Here is a 23,693-nt window from a genome sequence, read left to right on the forward strand (position 1 = left end):
AAGCTTTCAAAGCGTCTGTGAAATCTCCGTAAACCTGCTCTGTGAGTCCCAGATTTCTGTGTATTGCTTCATGCCTGGAACTGGCATTCGCTTGAGATCTCAGCCTTTGAATGAGTTTCGCATTAATGTTGAGGGGCCAAAAGAAAGTGAGAAACAGTCAGGTATTCCTCCTGCCATATTCAAGTCTTTGGGATATTTTGATGCGGGAAGAGGAAGGCAGGATGGTGGCAGTTTGGTCTAAACATAAAGATGGATCAACGGCATCTCATGGTGGAGCGGTTGAAAAAACAACCTGGGAGATTTCGAGTCTCTGTCAGAGTCACATGAAGCAGAGCGACTGTGACTGTCGACACTTCTGACTCAGTGAAAATAACATACAGGGAACATTAAACAGAAGATGGGACCTGGAATATCTCATCTATTCCCCTCTGCACCTGACTGCACCTGCTCATGCATCAGCTTCGCTCAGCACCCAGGAATATAATGTTTAAATGAACACAAATATTATGCACAAGTATAAATGTGTGCAGAATATTCCTGAATTGTCAGCTGCTTTTGATCTGTAGCCGTGACCTGCATCATCAAAATATGAACATAATCTATAAGAATCTGTTAAGATCTACATCTTCTTGAATCCGACAAACTCATCTAACAACGCGTCAGTCATGTGACTTTGAGGTTCTACAGTGTAGAGGAGTCCGGTGTAAAGTAAACTAACTTGTAAAGTAGTTTTTCTTACATTCTAAAAATAACAAAAACACAAGTTAACAGAACTTATTCACCTTGTAATAAATCCCTGTTTATGGTTTTAAGTTAACAGGACTGACCCATTTATATTGGAACAAGAAACTGGCTTGGTTTGTTGGCAAAGCATCTTTTTATTTTCTTTAAAAGTTAATCTAAGTCCTGACAACTTGTCATATGAATATACATTAGGTGGTTTAATGCATACCAGGCCATTGAAATTGCTTTGTATTTACAGGAGGTTGAAATAAACAGGGTCACAACGTACCCTGCAGGGATGCACTACACTACATGTCCGATGCCAATATAAGTTGCTTTCTGTTTTTTTGTGGGTTTTTCAAAACAATTCAATCATATTTCACACCATATTTCATTATAATTACACATATATTTGTTTTAAATATTAGGTCCTTGAATTTGTGAACATTATTAATCATTATACACACATTTATATTTGTTTTTCCAAAATAAAATACAGTATTTCAGTGCATGACATTTAGTGGTAGGCTTATCTAAATTCAACATTTCACAATTAAATATTTAAGTACTTATAAGATTAAAATCTTTATGGTGATATTTATTTTGTCATAGAGAAAAAAAAATCCTGTTATAATCATATTTTTAAAAGTCCTTTGCAATAATACGCATGCGCTGCCTCAGACTTCCGAAGAAAGAGACGAAGAAGAAGAAGAAGAAGAGATAGCCAATAGCCAGTCACTTCCTGTTTACGTTTCCATAAATGACGTCACGAGGATAACACTGAGCAAAACAGTTTCAAAACCGAAACAGCGGATAACTTGAGAAACAACTCTTCAATCACCTTTGAGACGACTGCACACGGACTGATTCTACTGCAGCTGCACACCGGAACACCGGGCCGAGCGGACGACCTCCGGTTTCCGCTGTCCTGCTCATACTTGAGGACCGAAGGAAGCTAATAGCCGGGGCTTGCTAACGTGTAGCTAACGTTAAGTAGCGGTATAGGTAGCTTGGGAGCTAAGTTAGCTAGCGAGTTAGCATCAGAAACAACAACATCTGTTAGTATGGAGAATAAATACAACCTCAAGAGTCCAGGTAAGCTCTCTTTTAAAAGTTCTGCAGCTTTCAGAGAAACCCACCAGTTCACTTTATTACTATAAAGCTACAATAACTAATTGTGGTAAGTTACAATTAAATGAGTACATACATACATTTGTATTTATTTGTTTATTTGATACGGGACAGTGCACATCAATACAAACATTGCTGTTGGCAGATGTTACAAAATAAACTTAAGATTACACTTACATAGTTATGTAATATTCACCCTTTACAGAGCGTGCTAAAACAATGAAAGAAGTGAGAATAATATAAGTAGCATCATTCAGGAGACTCTTATAATACATTGTCAAGTACTAACAAGACACAAATAAAATAAACATCCATGTCAGAGGCACAAAACATAAAAGCATGCGGAGGATGTTAAATATATAAATCAGTCAGACAGCTAAACAACAACAAAAGACATGCAGGTAGATGAGGGTCGACCGGCAGAGAGATGTTATATGTATATATTAAATATATTGACTCTATTTCTTAGTGTTTGCTGGTTTTTTTGGAGGCACTTTGTATTTCCGCTGAACAGAAACATCTGTATTCACTCACTATCTCTCTTCCTGGGCTGAAGTACGTGGTGTTCAGCTGTGTGTGATAGTGTTGATTTGCATGGCTATTCACTGAGCGATTTATAGGTTATTTTCCCTAGCAACAAGTGAGTCACAGGCAGTATCGAAACTTTTCAAAGCAACATTAGCAGCAAAGATGAAGCAGCTGTTGGTCATGGGTTATATTATTGGATGCTACTTGGCAACAACACCGTCTGGCTTGATTTCAATGCACTTCTGCTACTTCAGTGATTTTAATACAAATGCCAGCGAGCACTGCAGTGGAGAACATAATGATGTGGCATGTCAACACCCGTCTCAGGTTTCAGATCACTGTATGTTGTGTGCTCGGGGGGTTTCATCAACTCCAGTTACAGCATTATTCTCCTAAACGCCAGAGGACACACGAACAAACTGAACTGTGAGGATTAAACAAAAGACAACAAGTGTAACCCAAAGATGTGAACATAGACTGTAGGTGTAACCGGCAAAAAGCCATAAATCAACCTCCACAATGGCGAGGACGGATTGTAATCATATGTAAACTATCTCAAATTCTACTTTACTGCACTTTGTACACGCCCTGTAAAGAAACAAGTTGAGTATTAAAAGCATTATGAAGAAACTATCGTTGAATGTCATTTAAACTATTTGGTTTGGCTGCAAAATATTTACTCAAATAAAGATTTTAAAAACCACAAACTAAGCTTTACACAATAGTTCAACATTGTCCTTCTTTGCCTTTGTTGGGTCTCCTTTTTAGTCAATTTCAATGAATATACTCGAGGACGTATCTTGCAAGTTTAAGTTTAAACCAGCCAGTCGGTCTGTGGGACAAACTTAAATGGCACCGTTAAAGTTTAGGCCCACATGGTGGGAGGTGACGGTATAAATAGGCATAAATGACTTCGTTTTTGTTGACTTCTGGACATGTGGTTTGTGTTCGTGTGTGTGTGTGTGTCTGTGTGTGTGTGTGTGTGTGTCTGTGTGTGTGTGTGTAACAGACCTTTCTAATCATCTGAGTAAAAACCTCCTTGCACCTGATGTTTGAATTATGTTGTTGTAAAGCCTATTGTGTGTGAGCATTGCATATTTACATCAGCACTTCTTCATATGCAGTTCCAGACATGAAACTGAGAATTTTCAAGTGTCAGCAGGCACAAAAATCTAGAAAAACAGTTACTGGTACCGTAGTGAAAGCAAGTGAGTTCATGCCACGTATCACAAGTACTTCTTTGAGAGGTCTGTAGCTGCTGTTTGCTCTGCGGGTGTGCACGTATGTACACGTGTGCAAACACACGCAGGTGCGTGCATGATTTGTTTAGAGCCAGCGGGTTGGAACTGTTTCAGTTTTGATATTCAGAGTTTCAGAAGTCACAGAGCTAATGTTGCTGGTGTTTAATGAACGTGTTAAATCACCTTAAAACAAGGCAAACTAATACAGTTAGTAAGTTAGTTAAACTATGATATTCAACAGTGGGGCTGTAACTTATGACCAGTTTCCTTATTGATGAATGTATATATATATATATCTATCTCGATCGTACTTCCAGCTGTCTCCATTTACTCTGGCCCTAAAGATCACATCCTCACTGCTGTATATTATATTTCTGGTGTATAAAATGTTCTATATCCTTCTGTTCTGACTGAACGAGAGGGATTATCTCTCTCTTGTTCTCCTGGCTTCACCTCTTAGCTGAGTGTGCTGGAAGCAGCAGCCACAGAAAAGTAGAAAGTGCTCAGACTTTGGAGGACTCCCCTCCTTCCTCTTTCTCTGTGCTCTGGGCCGTTCACATCTTTTTGAGTCGGCTTTTTATTACGTAAGCGTGTCTCCTCTCTCCCCTCTGGTTCAATTATGAATCACACTCAAACTACGCGTTACATAAAATGATTTGGCGTACGGAGATTATCGCCCCATCGCCTTGGGCCGGTGACCTGACCGCTGCAAACCCAGCGGAGGCCAGAGGCACTTGTGAGGGGAAAAAGGGCTTTTCCTTGTCATCTCTGCTTACTGTTACCGGAAGGAAGAGCCAAATATGGGCATGGGATATGGAGCACCGGAGCGCCTGTCACAATGCATCCAGCCGCTGGCAGGGAGCGTGGTGTTAAGAGGATGCTGTGCCGAGACCCGGCTCTCCTCTTCCAGCTCAGCATCCCTCGCAAGTACAATACGTTCATTCTGGAGGATTGTGCAGCGTACGACCGACGGACAGAGTCAGCGTAGAGTACCGCTCATTTAGCGAGGCAGCGAGTAATGCTGTGGAGGTCTGGGTAGTGGAATCCTTGTGACCCTCCTGTGAGACCGTCAAACTTCAGCTTCATTAGAGATACTAGAGCGAACCACGGGGAGAACACTGTCTGCTGGACGATGCCGTAACGAGCGTCTGAGCCGCGGGTCGGCTTCCAATCGGAAGATCGGCGGTTCAATCGCCGGCTCCTCCAGTCCATGTCCAAGTGTCCTCAGGCAAGACGCTGAACACCAAATTGCTCCAGAGACTAGAAAGGCACCTTAAAATTTGCCATTGACAAAAAGGCATGTGTCTCAATGATTGTTCAATCAAGGGCTGCACAGCAGGATTCCTAACTGTCAGTTGATGAGACCAACGCCGCGGTGAAGGAAGCCCTCCTGTGATGGTGTGAAAGTACACATTTATATTGTGCTCACACTCGTTTGATTAATATTCAGCTGTCAAGGGCAACCATATTCAAAATCCCCCCCGACACACACAAACGGGAACAAAGGTGTAGACGCTCGTAGTCTATGGAGACTCTTGATTCAGACAGAAACCTGCTTTGATTTATTGGATGTGGTGTAAGACATCGTAGCTGAGACAAAGTGTGTGCCTGGTGGAGATCTGCCGTCTACTGATGCACCCTCTAGTCTATGTTAGAAGATCTATATCTTTAAGGGCTCCTTATTGTTGTGATTACGGTATTATAACAGATTTTTGGCTAAAAACGTCTAAAGGTTCTGGTAATGGATCAGCTATGTAGACATACTGATGTGGGAGGACGGATATCGGCCTCTGAGATTCAGCTTTGACACCAGGACATCTTGTGACCCGAGGAGTCCCGGGCTGAGTGCGAGTCCTGCCATCCCACGAGAGGACTCTTTTAAAGTGGCTCATCTTTCATTCTGAAGTGCCTGTCCAGCCCTGATAGCCTATCACACCTCCGCAGGGCACTGATGGATTCTCCAAGTGGAAAATCATGACTTACTGGTGGCCTCGAAGATGGAGAGAATCTTTTAACCTGAATAGCTTTCAGCTGCAGCTCTCTAGGTGTCTTTCTATCTGACCCATGCCACCAGTATTTTCAACAATGTTGGGATTTGTAAAACTTTCTTTAACAAAGACAAAGAAATGTAGGAAGTAAGAAAGTATTTACAGTATTCAGACCATAGATGTGTGTGTATATAAAGAGGTCGTTGTAACGTCACCCATTGGTTTATCGACTGCGTCTTTTGAAGCCTTGATTTCGGCGTTTTGGCGTTTTGGCCATCGCCTGATGAAAGAGTTCGTCGCACATGATGTGTTGAAGCAGCGTTGGAAAGATGAAAATCTGACAACAATGTCTGTTTTTACAGCTTCTGGCTGTGATAAACGGTGTAGTTTTGGCGATTATTGAAAGAAAAAATACTTTTCAATCCTGTCGGTGTGTTTTGGGGTTCAGAGGGTTAAAGGCACTTCAGCTTTGGCTTTTCTGTTTAGATCCAGAGGTTCCTGCCCGATTAGATAAACAGCATGTGTGTACACAGTATGTGGAGATAGATAACTGTGGAAAAGGAGGATGGTACAAAAGTTAGAGTATTTTCTGCACAGTCAGTCCTCCCACACACAGCCGTAATGTGCTGTTGTCGCTCTGGGATTGAGGCCAAGGCCTGCTGGGCAGTAGTTGAGACCACTTCTCCCTGTGCTGTCAGGACAACTTAGGCCACACATCAGGCCTATTGTCGCCTCGGGCGTCAGGCGTGTACCATACACTGAGGTTGAGCTTACAATACATACAGACACAACTCGTAGTTATTCACCGCACCGTACTGTTTGCTCCCGGAGCCCTGTTCCTGAAAGTAGGGCCAGCGCTGAATGATTCATCGGCTGTCAAACCGCGAGAGCCGCAATTTAATAATTCCTGGTTAACAATATTTAAACGACCTGTAGGAAGCAGAAGTTTCAGTTGGAAACGTATGTAGAGACAGCTGCTGGTGGTTCAGTCACTCAGCTGTAGGTGATTATAAGCTGGAGTCCAGTAGAGGTTGGATGGGTTTCTGGTTTTGCCGGTTTGTTCCGGTGCACAGACTCAAACCAGTTTTTGTATTTTATGCAAATAGGCTGAACCGGCAATTTGTCATTTTGACACATTCTTGCAATTACAGAGCAGCCTGCATCAGCAAACTGCAGACGGCTTCACAGCGCTAAGTCAAACTATCACAGAGAACCTTTGGATTATTGCAGAAATATGTTCTGTGGCAAACAAAGGCTGATGAAACTTACACGTTCAGTTCAGCAAGATAATCTTCACAAATGAACACAAAACCCTGTATTTATTACTTCAATCCTTCCCCTGAATGTAGAGTTAGTTTTTTATCCGGAGCATCCACCCCACAAACGTTTCTTGGACGCTTTGTAGGATTTTCCGGCAAACACGTTTGTCCTCTTACCTGTACTGTCATTTATCAATCTAAATTGTTTTGGTGCGAGTGGCTCAAAACTCGAAAAAAGATGCATTTAAATTCCAGAAGTCTTGACCCGGTCACTCGGGGTGATCCACAGACCTCGCTGAGAGCAGTTTTCATGTAGGAATATGGAACGTGGAGGCCAGACACGCAGCCATGCAGCATTAAAGATCAGAGTAAGTACATCAAGGAAACTCTTTTCGCATAACAATGTCTGGTCGCCACTTTGGTCCGGACGGAAATATCTCAACCAATATTTGAAGGATTCACATGAAACTTGGTTCACACATTCATTGTGCTGAGCGGATGAATCCTATGACTTTTTACATCAACGCCACTATGAGCTCGTGCATTTTTATTGAAATATCCCAACAACTATTGGATTTAATTTGTTTTGAATTAATAAGAACTTTGATCGTCTTAACTTTTCATCCCTCATCATGTTCTGGATGTAATACAGAAATATTTAACTGGATGAACAAACTCCTCCACAAATATCACGTACCTTTCTTTTGACTATTCGACTGAAGCTTTAGTCTTCAAGTTCCCTTGAAAGTTGAGTTTTGTGATTGTTTTAAACACTGACAGGACCTCAACAACAAGCTCTACGCTATTTAATCCAATTCTATTCATTTAGGAGAAATAAATGTTTTCAGTAACGGGAAGTTAATTTGCCAAATTAAAAAGTTCTTCTGTTTTGCAAACGTCTACAAAAATATGAAAAATGCTGCTGATACGTCCCAGACCCCCCCCCCCCCCCCCCACACACACACACACATTAACTGTTTCTCCTACAGCCAGAAACCTTTCACTGAATTTGTTGTTCAGAAGAAACACCCAGAGTGATCTGGCCTACTTTGCAACCATAACACCGCCCCACCGTTCCACCGGCACAGAACATTTAGTTAAGACTAAAATCTTTCAATGCGGGCGAGGATTTAAGTGCATGAATATACTCTGGATTTATGAAATGAAAGAAAACCTGTGGGGAAACCAACGATTAAAAGAAACGCACCTACAAACACACAGACTTACACTCTCAGCACACATCTCCTCCAGAGCTTTGCATTGACGGCACAGTCACAACAACAGACATCAGACCAACGTATCAATCGACATTTTCAAAGTCGGCCCTCCTGGGGTCCACGACGGCGGATTGACATTTCTGTCTCCATCAACAACGGCTCTGCAGCTTCCGCCGACGGTTTAAAAACTCATTTCAAGAGATTCCTCATGTCACCTTCTCCCAGCTGATTCCTCCTTATCTCCTCTTTTCATTCTAATTGCGGCCTCTTCCGCTCTCCTCGGTCGGTATTTTCCGGGCACCGCTCCCTTTCGTCTGTCTTGCATAACAAGTGTGCGTCTCTCGGGAGCATCTTGAGGATGCTTTGTTCTGATCCTTGCACCCTTGGATACCAGCTGCTTGTGCTTTTTTTTGGTGTTGTAAGAAGATACTGGTGTGTTTGTGGCAAACTTTAAAGGTGCCCGTCTCCTTATCAAAGTTCAGGGTTCGTCTGCACACAGCAGGCGATGTCCAACCTTCAGAGAATTTCCGTTTCCTTTTATCTTTTGTTTTTCTTCAGCGTGAGAAACGACTCGACGCGTCGGAGAGCCTGAGCTCGACAATCAAAAGTGGAGCTTTTTTTGGGGAGAGTTTTGTCAGTTTCTTCTTTGTTATATTTCACCATACCACGTTTTCAAAATAGTGTGAACATCCAGAGACCTTACGTCAGACTGTGGAATAGTTCAGGATCTTTGAACATTGAACTGTTCTCCTTGGACATTTAATAAGTATGAAATAACATGGCGACGGTTAGTCATGTTGACAACAAACGACAGTCGTAAAGTGCTGTTGCAGCTCGCTAGGAAGCATACGCTCCGTATAACGAGCGGACGTAGCCGCTGTGACGTCACCCATTGGTTTGTGGACTCCGGTTTTATAGCCTCAGGTTTGGCATCTTGGTCGTCCCATCTTGTTTTTTTTTTTTTTTGCAACAGTGGACATAATTGGACTACAAAGTTCTGACGCCTTGGTAGAGACGCTGCATACGGCTCTGATACAGACCGGTCAATCACAAGGGAGCCAAGCCCAGCCGACTCTAAATGGACCATAATTTACTAAATGAACATCATGCTGTATTGAAGAAGACTTGAAACTAGAGATTGAGACCATAAACTCATTTTCACAATGTTTACTGAGGTAATAAATCAAGAGAGAAGTAGAGTCATTTTCTCATAGACTTCTATACAACCAGAGGAGTCGCCCCCTGGTGGACATTAGAGAGAATGCAGCTTTAACACATGAAGCATCGGGATGTATGGCTGGCTAGTTAGCTTTTCCTTTTCCGGAGTGAGGAGGAGAAACTGTTCCATCGGCTCATTTTCTGTAACCAGTGACTTCTGTGACAAGTATACAGCTGGCTCAGCGTTTGTGAATTTTAAATATTCTGCCGCTGCCCGTGATGGACGGAGCTCACACGGCGGAGTGCTGCAGCCTTATGTTGAGCCCTTCACAGATCTCTGCACAGTTAAGCTTCCTGTCTGTTATTTAATTTGTTGGCTCTGATGTGCGGGGGCCACATGGGCAAACAGAGATTCTGCTGAAGCTTAACGTTTTCACAAAAACTCAACAGATTGTCATTGATGAAGGTGGTATTTTGAGAGTGAGGATGAGACGAGAAGACATAATCAAACCAACAGCTCGTGTTGGAAGAAGTACTCCGTGTTTCTACTTCATGGGGTGTAAAAAGCTATTTCCTTTCTTATAGCTGCGGTGTGAAAACCTTATTTTTGTAGATAACAGCACACTTTTAATGCACTGCGGCAGGATTTATGTTTTGTTTTTGTAATTGTTTGTGTACTGAGGTGACTCACTCAGATACTGGTACTGAGAAGATGCAGATTCTTCTATTAAAGACTGTTTTTGAAACACTTTCTAAAAATGAAAGGGAGTTAATTAAGTATTAATTGATAAGAAGTGAGGGAATCATAAGGATTATAATTTAATTAAATGTATTTATTTAATAGGGAAAACAAAGAACATGTATATATAAATTAATATTGATGCATTAATCTGTTTATCACTTAAATGTTGCTGTTATAATAACTGATCAGTGTATTTGCTGATTGTATTTTGTATCAATCTGAACAAAGTAACTATATATATATATATATTAAAAAAAAGTTGAACAAGTGCAGTTAAGTAAAAAGTATAAATTGGCAGAAAATGGAAATACTCGAGTACAATTTCAACACACGAGGTGTATGTTGATCGTAGACGGATCAGTTTCTCATCTTCGCCCCTCGTCTAACTAGTTTTAAAGCTCGAGTAAGACTGCAAGCGCTGCATGAGGAGAAGGTAAACACACACGTCTTCCCTGTGTGTGTGTGTGTGTGTGTGTGTGTGTGTGTGTGTGTGTGTGTGTGTGTGTGTGTGTGTGTGTGTGTGTGTGTGTGTGTGTGTGTGTGTGTGTGTGTGTGTGTGTGTGTGTGTGTGTGTGTGTGTGTGTGTGTGTGTCCAGTGTGAGATTACTGTGGTTGGTTTCTCCTCTTCTCTGAATCCAGAGAGAACACGTGCCCTGAAAAGCCGCGTGGTGTCGGTCCATCATCGCTCCGCTCCGCTGCTCATCCCTGCAGCTTCCACAGCCTCTAAGCTTCGCCTTCATCACTGTTATTTTCTCCCACCCATCACGCCGCTGCCCTTCGTCTTCTTCTCCCGTGTTACATTTCACAGTGTGCATTCACAGCTCCGACACCCCGAGCCAGTCCGCACTCGATTGGATTCCAAACCAATTTTGCCTCCATGAATACCTCCTTAGTTCTGCTTTTTCCCCGTCTTGCAGCTCCGGCAGTAGCGATGAGCATAAGAGGGCAGAATTGACCTTGCTTTCCGACTTTTTTTGAACTTGCGATGAGCACTTTGTTCACGCGAGGCTGAGACTGTGACACCAGACAATGTTGACTCGCGAGCTTGTGCTGAAGCACGATGGGATGTGTGAACCTAAAGCTTCGCCCCAAACGGACTCACTATAAGGACTTTGTTAGTCAGCATTACGTCAAGGAGCGTCTCTGTGTCCTTTACTGCCAGGGCAGTGATTAACCACCATCACCACCATCATCATCATCCTCTTCATCAGCTGGACTTGTGTAACCACCCTTCCCAGAGTGATGCGGTGTTGTTTGTGCTCAGATTAACTCTGCAGGCCTGAGTGTGTTGCGGGCCGGGTCGTGACACGAGGGGTTAATGCCAGCAGATGTTTCTCCGCCTCCTCATTTTCAGAGTGTGTCGCCTCCGCACATAAACTCACATAAAATGTCACCACGGGTAGAGATTGACCTCTTTTAACACAACTTTAAAAAGTAAATTAAATAAAGACTTTACTCTCTTTCTGCCTTGAGTTACAAGTTCACGAAATGTACTTACACCAGCAACCGACAATTGTTTTTATTATTGATTAATCTCACCATTACTTTCTTTATTAATGCATTAATCATGTGGTTAATTTCCTATCATAAAAGTATAAAATATTTACATTTGAGAAGCTGGAAGCAGTGAATTTTTGCTGAAAAAAGTGACTTAAAGTTACCGTGAAGAACTTTTGACTGGTTATGAAACCGTCCCAATTTAATACTGATGCCTCTACATGACCTACATCCGTAAACTAGACCACCAGCTGTCGGACCCTGCTGCAGTAGAATGAGAGGTTTTCTAAAGGGACTCTGGTGTTTGGAAGCACTACCACATTTGTCCACAGGGGCCGCCAAAACCAATACTGAATAAAAGTTCCTCGTAGTAGCTTTAAATGCTCGATTCTCAGCTCCTCCACAAGCCTCCTCTGTCCTCGCTCCTCGTCACCTTCGAGGTGCATTTAAGGAACTAGAAGATCTTCCACGATGGCGGAGGGGGAGCGCACAAAGCAGAACTTCGTTGCGTTGAAACCGAAGTGCCAATGGTGGTTTTAGATCCAAGCTTTTTGGATTGCACATTTGAAGGAGCCTTTTTCTTTTTTTACTGTGGCTGTCTGAATGAGTGTGACAGTCAGTGTGATTTTTTAGCGGAGACTTGCCAGAACATGGAGCTCCATCGCTCTGCATGCTCCTCTCGTCTGTCCGTCTGAGTTAACGTCCTGTTACCCAGAGGAGCGGCGCAATTACAGCCTTCTGCGTCTGGATATCAGAAGATGTTGGCCTGTAAAAAAACTAAACGCTGCAGTTGTTGACATTTGGGTGTATTTGTCGACAACACATCGAGGTGGACACTGAACATGTAACGCTGTAATGCTCATGAATTAGACTCTTTTATACCCTTAAAGAGACTAACCTCGGTGTTCTTTGTTTTCTTTGAACAACCAGCGGTGAAGAGGCTGATGAAGGAGGCTGCTGAGCTGAGGGATCCCACGGAGCACTACCACGCCCAGCCGCTGGAAGTAAGTCCACCGCCGTCCTGTAGGAACTCTTCAGGGCACCAACATCCTGTATAGTCTAGCTCAGGGGGGAGCCAAAGTTCTCTAAACTACATTTGCACATATATACGACTAAAATCACAACAACACACTTACTGGATAATTTATACAAACGTCTGTATGTATACTATTGAAGAAAATGTATTTGCTCTGACCTCGGTAAGAAATAGTAGGTCACATTCTGGACGGATTTGAAATTTCTGCTTTCATACAATCTTTTGTACTACTTTTGTTTTGTCGATCGTTTTTATCAGTAACAATAACGTATTCAAAATTGGGAACGTGGTGACATTGACAAATATAACACCACATTCAGTTTTACCTCCAAATAAAGTGCTTTAATTAATCCGACAGCAGTCAACCTGTTCACCAAGTTCCTACTATTTAAGTGTCCTTGAGCACAATACTGAATCACTCCTGACGTTTGAAAGAAAATTGGATGTTACTTTATGTTTTTAAAGTAACCCAAATGAACCCTATTTGCATCACAAAGTAACTCTATGTCACTACTTAACTGTGAACAAATAAAACCATGACACACACGCATACTTCCAAAAGCTTCTAGCGAGAACCAGGTCATTGTTGTGAATCACGCAGTCTGTTAAAATGAGGCTGGCGGGGCGGTGCCGGGGGATTAAGGAGAGCGTGACTCCTTTGGGTGAACGTGTCATTAAAACTTGAGGTAAACTTTTTGTTTTGTTGCTCTCGTCGTGTTCGGAGGCCACAGCGCTGAAGGGAAATCACGTGACGATGACGTGCGAGAGTTTCCTTGTGAGTCAGGTTTGATTTCATGCAGCCCGAGCAGATGTAGAAAGTTGACAGCGTTGCTCGGAGAACGACCAACTGCTCTACGTCGTTAAAACCGAGGAGCTCATTGTTGAGGGAAATTGAGGCGATGACGCCCCCCCCCCCCCCCCCCCCCCCCCCTACATCGATGTAGCTGAGGTGGAGCAACTGTTTTAGGTGTACATTTGTATATCAATTACTCACCATGTGTGACCTTTAAATTCTTAAAGGGAACTTTCTCAAATGCCTCCACCTGAACGGAGAAAAGTAGTTTATCAACAGCAAAGTCCAAACATCTGGATTACATGCTCTCTACTTCCCAAATGGTCATTTCTGTGGATGAAGTAGAGAAAATAAAATTACTGTGGCAAGATCTTTTACAGAGGAGCATTATTAAACACCAGGTGTGTGTGGGGGGTTTATAGGGTGAAGGCAGTGGCCAGCTGCCTCCCAATCTTCTTTATGTCGCTCTCCAACGATCCAGGATCCAGGCGACACTGAAAGACAGACAATCCCCGGCAGAGGCCCTGGGCCGTCACACCTGTAATGTCTCTGTTTTTGTTACCTGCCCAGGGACTACGGATGTAAATAAACATTCTTGCTAATCGAGGGACTGTCGCATACAATAAATGACCTGAAGTCGCAGGTTTATCTCCTGAGCAACAACATTTCTCTTGTTTTTTGCAGGATAACCTCTTTGAGTGGCACTTCTCCGTTCGTGGGCCCCCAGACTCTGATTTCGACGGCGGGGTCTACCACGGCAGGATCGTGCTTCCCCCAGAGTACCCCATGAAGCCCCCCAGCATCATCCTCCTCACGGTAAGACGACGACGACGGTGGCGGCGCCGGCGGCCACCTCTCAATCACATCCGATTATTCTCCCGCCGAAGCCCCGACGGCAAGGCGTCAAATCGGATGAGCGAGGAGTGTAAAATGGACGGCATGTCATTTAACCCTCAGCCAGTTCTGAATTGCAGTGCACGTAGTGACAGTTGTCAGACCGAAGCCGGGGCCTGTCATCGCACTGTCGGGAGGGAATGGCTCTGGTTTTGTGAGAATATGAGGCTCTCTTATTGTATTCAGACAGCTGTATGACATCTGCACTAATGACGGGCTGATAAAAGCTGGAGTACTCTCCATTGCTTTGACACTTTTTCTTTGTGTCCAGCTACTTTTCTTTCCTCTTAGTTTGCATTCATTGCACCGTAGCAGCCGGCGTTTCCTCGTTCCACACTGTGCCAAACTTCCACGTCTTGTCATAACAATGTTTTATTCATTCATCTCCACCCACAGACTCACCTCCACTTTCTTCGTATTGCTTTTTTTCCTCCTAGCCGAATGGAAGGTTCGAAGTTGGCAAGAAGATTTGTCTGAGCATCTCTGGCCACCATCCGGAGACCTGGCAGCCCTCTTGGAGCAGTAAGTGTCCTCAACGTAGAGTCACAACGAGTTCTCCATATGTCGCTCTAGTTTACTTCTCTCCACAACTGCAAGTCTGAAGAGTCCACAGAAGTATGAATATTGAGTCTTATTATTTGTAGAGCTGGAAAATGTTATTAGTCACAGAGATTTATGGAAATCTAATTGTCAGTATGCAAAAATGATTTAACGGCAATCATCTACTCGTTCTACTCTCTGCAGCACAAATACAAGAATTAACATCAGACGACGGCGGCTAAGAGTCTTAGTGGGCACTGCGCTAGTATTTATTAAACGGGGGGAAGTTAAATAATTCATATTTAAAGGTTAGGCCGGTCTGCAGTTCAGGTAAACACAGACTCTCAGATGATGGAGGTATCTCACCTTTTAAGCAGAGAGTTGAAGATGCTGCCGTCTAAACCTCCAGACTTCAGGCCCTCCGCCTCACATGACCGTCCAAACCTTTTTGGACAACACGGACCAGCGATGTCATTATGTAGAAAATATTTCCATACCTCCCCAGAGTACAAACTTGAGAGCTAATTTTAGTTCTCTGCTGGCGACTCGTGCTTTTGCTGACTCACGCTTTCACGACGCAGCGTTCAATCAGAGGAACTCGGTGGGAGACGAGGCTTCTTCCTCTAAAGCATTTCAGTTTCCTCTCATAACAAACACACACAAAAAAAAGGTTTAAATCAATAACGGGATGCAATTTCAGTAAAAAAAGTCTTTTTACCAACATGCTGCGGGTCACGTGGCTGTCCATGCCTCAGAGATCTCACGTCCCCTGCTGTGTAGAAGTCGTGTCTCATTATTTTTGGAATGACCACAGTAAGCCTGGCTGGATAATTGCAGCTCTGCATTTCACAGGCAGGTCAGCTGTTGCATGCAGGCCTACATGTGGAAACATTCCCTCAGATTTACATTTTCACATTTTACATATTAATTTAGATTTTAGATTTAGAAGTAGATTGATGTACTAATAGAGCTCTGCAGGACTTCCAGTTCCCTCGACTCAGTCAGTGGGCTTCTGATGCCTGAAATAATACTTTAATGTTTTGTTCTACTATATAAAATATGTCCGTAGTGAATATGAGGTTACTAAACGTCTTTAGCTTAGTGGTTGTGACGTGAAGTCATGTGACCGCGTGTCATCATGTTTTTTTTTTTTCTGTTTTCATAGTCTTTTTGTATTCAACATTTATTATAATATATTGTAAATGTCTTATTATAAGAGAGTCGCAAGTACACACACACATGCACAGATTCATTCATGTTTTTCCAAACCTAAAAAGAAAAATCTTATCTTAACAGACTTAATGCGATCAAAGTCAAATGTGCTTCTTGTATTAATTGATTTCAGACTTAACGTCCTGCTCTTACTTTTGATTTTGTTCTTCTTTACTTCATTGAAAGGAGACTGAGTGAAGTCTAATTCATGTGACGGGTTTTCATCTCAGACCGCACTGCAACTTCATAACTTGACGAAGTGTGTAGAGCGCTGATAGCGACTGTCAATCAGCCCAGTGTGAGAAGGGGAAATGTTGTTCAGCCCCACCACAGAGCAACTCAAAAATAATATTAGTGTGCATGTACTGCTGTCAATGTTTGGTAGTTATTATGATACAACCCGTTGTGGAAACCCCTTTTTTAAAGTAGGCTGATCTTTCAAAGACAGTCGGGACATAATCGGTTTCCAGATTCTTCATTCAGCGTATCGGATGGACTGAAGCACAGCCAGTCACAACAGAGACACGAACCAGCCGTTGACCCCCGACCGTGCTGCCAGCTGGAGGAATGTGTGAGCGCAGACGCGCGGTGGATGTCCTCGCGCAGGCCGCGGATAAATCCGGGCTTACGCTGGGAAATCAAAAGCATCATTCCCACTTATGTAACACGGGGCGCCGAGCATGACGACATGTGCAGCCTTGCCGTGTCATTGAACCTTCTCTGCTTTTAGCCCAGGATTTGTTGAAGAACCTGCTCTGATTTGAATGTTTCTCATCTCCTCCTTTGTTATTCTTTTTCTCTCTTCTCGTCTTGTTTCCCTTCCAGTCCGAACCGCCCTGATAGCCATCATCGGATTCATGCCAACAAAAGGAGAGGGAGCCATAGGATCTCTTGACTACACTCCAGAAGAGAGGAGGGCCCTGGCCAAAAAGTAAGATTTGGTAGATGACAACCTTTCCAATGTTTTCCCTCTGCAGGGTGTGTTTATGTGTGTGTGTGTGTGCTATACAGACTGCTAATGAGGTGAACAGCGGTGATATGATCTCGCATGCTGGATTAGCAGCCCCACCGGTGGAGGATGTGATCAGTGCCGACATTACATGCGTGATGCCGTTTGGGCGGCATTGACGCGGCAAACGCCACGCGAGCATGTAATGTAATCAGCACCTGAGCCCCCTGAGGACGTGCAGCCCCCTCCATTACCCCCTCCGATATCTCCTCAGGCACAAAAGGGGGAAACAAGTCCTGGTACCACAAGATAACAAAGTCATTATCGCCAAAATAGCCGGCATGAGTGGGCACGCCGCTCCTCATTTCACACCGAAGGAAACGGCACAAAAGCCCGAGAAGCAGAGGATGCAGCTGAAGTTTCACCTCCTATTAGCAGACGTGACGGGGGTCTCGATCGCCCGGCTGTTTCATTAGCACATGGAGATGAAATAGAGGCGCGTTGCTATAAATACACGGATGCTTATCTCCCCGATGGGTTTCTTATTTAAGGCTGAGACGGCACTTTTTTTTGTTTTTGTGGTTGTTTCTGTGCCCGTGGCGATTATGAGAGCTGTCAGTCAGAAAACGGGGTTCTCTTGATATTTGTCAAAATACTTTGAAAGTTTGTGACTGACAAGTAAGCCGCCAAAGACGTGGCTCATCTTTGTGATGTTGGAAAAAAAACGCAGGTGGCCCCGTGGAGGAAGCTTCAGGAAGGAATATGAAAAACATCAGTCATTCCTGTCACCCGTGTGCTCATTTCATGAACGGGAGACGAGCTGTCATTGCATGTATTGTGATGTTAGTGAAGTAATGTACAGTGTGAGGATATAGTGGCCTAGCTGATGGTTGGGATGGAGGAGGGCTTTATTTCCTTCCTTCGTCCCAGTTAAAGCAGTTTGAGTTCAATTAAGTCATATAACTTTATACACTTGGTTCACTCTTCAGAGCTGCAGGTTGCCGCCTGGTACAGATCCTCAGATCCATCACACGTAAAGTAAATATGATAACTTCTGCTCAAGCGATGTCACATTCACAGACAGACTTCCTGACGTTTGGTCCAGCAAGATTAGAGTAAAACAGCCACGTAACCCTGATCAGAGCATTCACTCATATGAGCATGGCAGAAATACACTCGAGGAATCGTTGAGGAGATTCATCTCAGATTTCACCAAAAAGATCTCCAGTTTTGGCCTTTTTGTCTTGAAGCTCAGATGTGTTGTTGATGATCAGCACTTCTGCCTAAAAAGCGATCAAACTGTCGTTCACGTGAGCAACCGTCAGCCGAGCGCGTCGTCACGGCCTCTGCTTTTGGGAACGTGGCCGGCCCGTTTAAGCCGTCATAGCGGCGTGATGACTGGAGGCGTAAGAGCCCTAATGAGCCCGGCTTCTTCTTCTTCCCTCACCAGCTACATCCCAACTTCACTTGAATAGAATCCAATTGTCTGTTTGACTCCAGAGGAAGACACTGATTTGGATCATTTAGTACCATAATGTATCCAAATGTATCCTCGCCACCGTTTTAGCCTGAGGGGCGCCACAGTGAGGATGTGGCCTTCCTCAGCATGGTTCTTCACAGCTGTAACATCAGCCCATTAGCTGACGAAAGAGGCGATTAGCTTTTCTAAGACAAATCCACAGAAAACCTCTTTCATGTGTGGCAACTTCATGTTTTCTCTTTCTTGACATCGCTGCACTAAGCGTCTTGTGTTGATCCTTCACTTAGCGATGTCGGCGGAGCACTCAGCGGTCTGAAGCTTTAGCTTTATGTGGTGCCACAGGTGGTGGGGAGGGTAAAAACAAACGTGTGAGGCAGCCGACAATACAACGAGACAAACAACACGCACAGATGCACACACACAGATTTTGAGGCTGGGGTTTCTGCCAGGTAGAAATATGGGCAGCTCAATCTAATCTTTACAGCTTCATAACCAAGGTGCCAAATCACCACTGGCCGAGCGTCAAATGACGGTACATTTGTTGTTGGCAGATAGATCAGTGTGCCGCCCAGCGCACAGGTTGCTAACTTTGTGAAATTTAACTTTTAAGTGTCTAATTCAGAGTTCTTTGCCTGCTTTCTCTTTCTTTGTATGTGTTAACGGCCAGACGACACATTAACTAAAATAATTCATGTAAACAACGTCCTCGATTTAACTCCAACCAGAGTCTCTCTCTCGCTCTCTCATATATTTATTTATGTGGTCCACACAACCAGGTCTGCAGGTCGGTTGTGCCTGCAGGATGCACTAAATATTAGAGCATCGTGACATGACCTCTCCGTGTACTGTCTCCAGGTCCCAGGACTTCAGCTGTGAGGCGTGCGGCTGCTCCATGCACTCTGCCCTCATGGATCTGACCCCCAACAGCAACTTAAGCGCAGAGGACCACAAGGCCAAAGAGCTGGCCCAGCAGATCAACTTCAAGGTACAACACGAGTCCTGTTTGAAACTAATAACTGTATGATTTAAGTCTCACAAGATATTCGATCATATTCTCTCTTTGGCTTGACCGCCAGCTGGATTCTCGCGATATCACGAAATACAGCGAGAATCGCAGCAGCGGGATATCACACAGAAATCCATCTTGTCAGGCTTCAAGTAATGCGATTGTGTCCCGCAAGCCAGAGCACGGACCAATCTGCATCCTGGGAGGAGCTACTGGCAGCTAGGGGCGGGGCTTTGGTTTGTTCTTAATAACAATGGCAGCTCCTGAAGAGGTTAGCGCAGCTGCTGACGTAGCATCAGTCATTTCAGACCTGGAGAACATTTCTTTATTAAAAGAAGAAGAAGAGCAAAGAACGGCACAGAGTTGTCTTGATGAGATTAGATGTTGTGAGGTCCGTGTTGTTGTTGTTGTTGTTGTTGTTGAGTTCCCTGTGTGTTCTTGCAGGAAGAGTCCAGTTTATCCAGACAGGCCAGCGAGAGCGGAGGAGCAGAAAGCGAATCTCCCACACTCACCGAGGGAGACGCCTCCACATCTGCAGGCCAGGACGAGTCTGAAGGGCCTGAGCAGGTGGGTGTTAAACTGCCATTCTGGGGTCTCACAGCACAGCACTTAACCCGCCTGCAGCCAGCACACTAACTAAAGAATGGTTTTACATGTTTCAGCCCGTCAACTACAAATCTAGCTTCACTGGAAACCATTTCACAAAGTTACGGCATATGCAACACAGTAAAAACCCGGCCTGTCTTCAGCGTTCAATCCTCAAAGTATCAGACGGAGCAGTGGGTGTTCTGAAGCTCCTCGGTGTTCAATCAAAAGGATTACGTGGCCCGGGCTGTATGCAGACAATTACACATAGTTCACATTGTCCCCTTTTTTTTTAATTGCCGGCACGCTTCATCCCTCGCTGACGTCCCACTGAGCTCCCAAATCATTGTGAATATGCACAGAAGGACGGAATGCTGACTCTGCAGCAGCGCCACGCCGGCCGTATTGGTTTGCTGTACTTTAGTTACTTGTGGTTGTGTGTAAAAGTCTCTCATCATCACAGCGGATGTGCTGCGGTCGCCTGAAGCCTGTGCTTCGGCGGCTTCTTTTTCAGATGATGTGCACGAGCTTTGTCGCCTAAGAGGATTGTGTTTGTTTTTTTTTGGCGCCAGCTGCTCCACACAGAAAACCAGTCTGAAGGAGCAGAGAGGACTTAGATTATTGTCTCTGGGTTTGGATGAGGGGACACGTCGATAAATAGGACTCGCCATCTGCCGCTGAAGTTGGAGGGACGAGAGTTCAAACTCGCCCGGGTCCACGGTATCCCACAGTGCCTTGCTGCTGTTCCCTGAGTCCAGCGGGATAACTGCGTCTCTAATTGGGTGAAATGTTTGATGTCTGTGCTCATTGGTTAGTCGTCCCCCTCGTTCTATCAGCACCGGTCACGTTTGATGAGCATCGTAGCATTAAGGTTTTAATTAATGTGCTCATCCAGGAAGCTCACTTATTATTCCTGCGAAGTGCATAAAAGAAAAAGCATCCCAGCTGTGTTTTAATTCAGTCAAACTCATGAGTTCATCATTCTCATCTCCATACTTTTTACATTTGATGAGCGATTTGATTGTATCGCTCATAAACCAGCAGTCGTTTCCAAGCTGTCGGCTGCGCTGCAGATCATCACATCATTACAACAACTGTCTGATAAATACAGTTTACTGGTGACGGCTGAGCGGTGAGATCGGCGAGTTGACATTAAAAATGTGGGATCACAGAAGGAAACACAAAGTTGTCTTTGTGTGTTGCCTCAAATGTTGTGACCCACCGGATTGAATTCATAGTATTTCACATACTTTCAGTGGTGGAAAGTCAAAAGTACTGATTGTGAGTACAAATCTGAGCTCCTTTACTTTCTTCTCCACTAGATTTCAGAATTAAATATTGTACTAAATACTCTCTGGCTCCTACCTAAACCACTTTGCTGGTTTGGAATTCATACAAAGAGCTTAAATGTGATGTATTTCTAATGAATTAAACTACTTAACCCGACCACAACGCGTCCGGAGACAGTGAGCGTGATCGATTAGTCGAGTAACTGTTTTTTCCTCCTCCACAGGCGGAGGTGTCTCCGTCCACGGGAGCAGAGGAGCCCCCCCGGGCCCCCGCGGCCCCCGCCGGCACCGGCCGCCCTCTCAGCCCGCGGCAGCGCCGCGCCCAGCAGCACAGCCAGCAGAGCCGGCCGGTCTTCGCCGCGGCTCCTCGCCAACCTCGGGACGAGGGCCACGCGGGCTCCGTGGTCCTCATCGTGCTGCTCACTCTGGCCCTGGCCGCGCTCATCTTCCGCAGGGTCTACCTGACCAACGAGTACAAGTTCGACTACGAGCTGTGACCGCTCACCTGGCCGGCCCTCCCACCCTACTCCTCACCCTCTAGTAAACCCTCCTCCCCCCCTCCTCCCCCCACACCCTGCTACCACCCGAACAGAACTATGGCCAGCCGATGTGGAACCAGAGCCCAGGCGGTGGCCGACACTGACTTTGTGCCCTCTCTGCTCATCGGCAGAGGGAAACTTTTATTCCTGCAGAGGAGCCGCTCCACCCACCACAACACCTGCAGGCTGTCTTTTAATCTTTGTCAGTTTTACTCTCCAGAGTATCATGCTTTTTGTTTTTTAAACAGGGAAGCAGTTTGTGATCAGTTCAGCAGCCACACACACACACCATATGTACCCTTCCATGTAATTGTTCCATCCTAGGGCTGCTGCTTTGCTCCCATTATTTAATTAAAAGTGTAATATAATATGTCAACACGATTATAGGGGATTTAAATTAAAGTAATGGCTTATGGAAGCATCTGCACGGAGTGTATGTGCTGTGATGACTTCTTCTTTACGCGCTTTAACTTCCTGTTTGGTCACATCAGTCACACCATACAGGGCTCTATTTTAACGGTGCAACCAGCTGTTTAGTTCATAAGGGTGTGGTTGGTATGAATATAAAGTCTGAATCCTCCTGCATCTCCAGGGATAATTAATCAACATTAATTGCCAAGTGGGTCAGAAACATTCCTGCCCCTGTACAAATTGTTTTATTATTTAGTGGTAAAGAAATAAGAACAAAGATGAAAGTTGATTGTTGTGTTTATTTCTTTCTTTGAGTGAATTTATTGTATAGTTTCACCCACATCCTCACACGCCACACAGCTAAACTCCCAGGATAACTTCCAGGATAACTGAAATGCTCGCTGGCACTTCAGCTCATGAACTTCGTCTTTACCCGCCGACATTTTCTCACGTTCCGTTGGTTCTGTGCGCGTGCAACTCTCAACAGAACTGAGAAGGGAGTGAGTTGACTGACGCTGAGCGTCTTCCATCGGCCGCTCTGAGAATACAACGATGCAGCGGTCGAACACGTGAGTAACTAGATTTACTTCTGTACCTCGGGCAAGCGGGCAATCCTTACTGATGAGCCCTGATCTCACGTCGTGAACAGATCACGTTGTAATGAATACAATATAACAAGAATAAAAGATGGAATGCCACTGTTGTTTCACAAAGATTAGAGATGAGTGATGGCTGTCGGCCGGAGATTAAAACATTTCCAGCCGGCTACTTTATTATTATTTTTCATAGCGAGTTGTTTAACGCTCTTTTGATGTCCGGTGTCTTGCATCAAATTGAGCGAAACCTAATTCATGAAAGTGAAAAGCTAAACTGTTTCCTGCTTCTGAGTTCTGCCCGATGCGGAAGTATCTTAAAGCTGCATTCTCTCTAATGTCCACCAGGGGGCGACTCCTCTGGTTGTATAGAAGTCTATGAGAAAATGACTCTACTTCTCTCTTGATTTATTACCTCAGTAAATATTGTAAACATGAGTTTATGGTCTCAATCTCTAGTTTCAAGTCTTCTTCAATACAGCATGATGTTCATTTAGTAAATGATGGTCCATTTAGAGTCAAACAGACCATAAAGCAGGGGATGCTTTAGGGCGGGGCTACCCGTATACTCGAGTATTCGTGGTGCTAGAGCGACCAAAAAGGAACCAAGAAAGAACCATATTTCAGCAAATTCTCACATTTGATTTATCACGTAAACACAACATAATACTGCACAATATATGAAACCCAACTATGTTATTATATAATGATAATAATCCATTATAATAGGTCTGCTGCATGAATTAATCATCTTATTATATTACGGAAAAGGAAAAGAGGAGTTCTGAATGTTTTCCTTTACACAAATAAAGACATTTAACACCATAAATTGCTGCAAAAATAAAAAAAAAACACCAGAATGCAGGAAATGTTCAAAATGTC

General features: G+C 44.2%; 1 protein-coding gene across 1 annotated transcript; it reads left to right on the top strand.

The window, feature by feature from the left end:
- The first annotated feature begins 1,487 nt into the window (after window positions 1-1,487).
- Window positions 1,488-22,511, top strand: ube2j1 (ubiquitin-conjugating enzyme E2, J1). Its single transcript, XM_079179790.1, has 8 exons — window positions 1,488-1,818; window positions 12,415-12,488; window positions 13,998-14,129; window positions 14,645-14,729; window positions 16,785-16,890; window positions 19,244-19,373; window positions 19,839-19,961; window positions 21,493-22,511. Exons 1-8 carry the CDS (start codon window positions 1,788-1,790, stop codon window positions 21,763-21,765), a joined length of 954 nt encoding a protein of 317 aa, XP_079035916.1. The 5' UTR covers window positions 1,488-1,787; the 3' UTR covers window positions 21,766-22,511.
- The last annotated feature ends 1,182 nt before the right edge of the window (window positions 22,512-23,693 follow it).

Source organism: Pholis gunnellus (assembly GCF_910591455.1).
Source record: "Pholis gunnellus genome assembly, chromosome: 19".
Lineage (NCBI taxonomy): Eukaryota > Metazoa > Chordata > Actinopteri > Perciformes > Pholidae > Pholis > Pholis gunnellus.

Bases quoted from the DNA above. Each gene is read 5' to 3' on its own strand.
- ube2j1 (XM_079179790.1), top strand. From the start codon at position 1,788: ATGGAGAATAAATACAACCTCAAGAGTCCAG. The intron at 12,489-13,997 runs GTAAGTCCACCG...TGTTTTTTGCAG, and splicing joins ACCACGCCCAGCCGCTGGAA to GATAACCTCTTTGAGTGGCA. The intron at 14,730-16,784 runs GTAAGTGTCCTC...TTTCCCTTCCAG, and splicing joins CTGGCAGCCCTCTTGGAGCA to TCCGAACCGCCCTGATAGCC.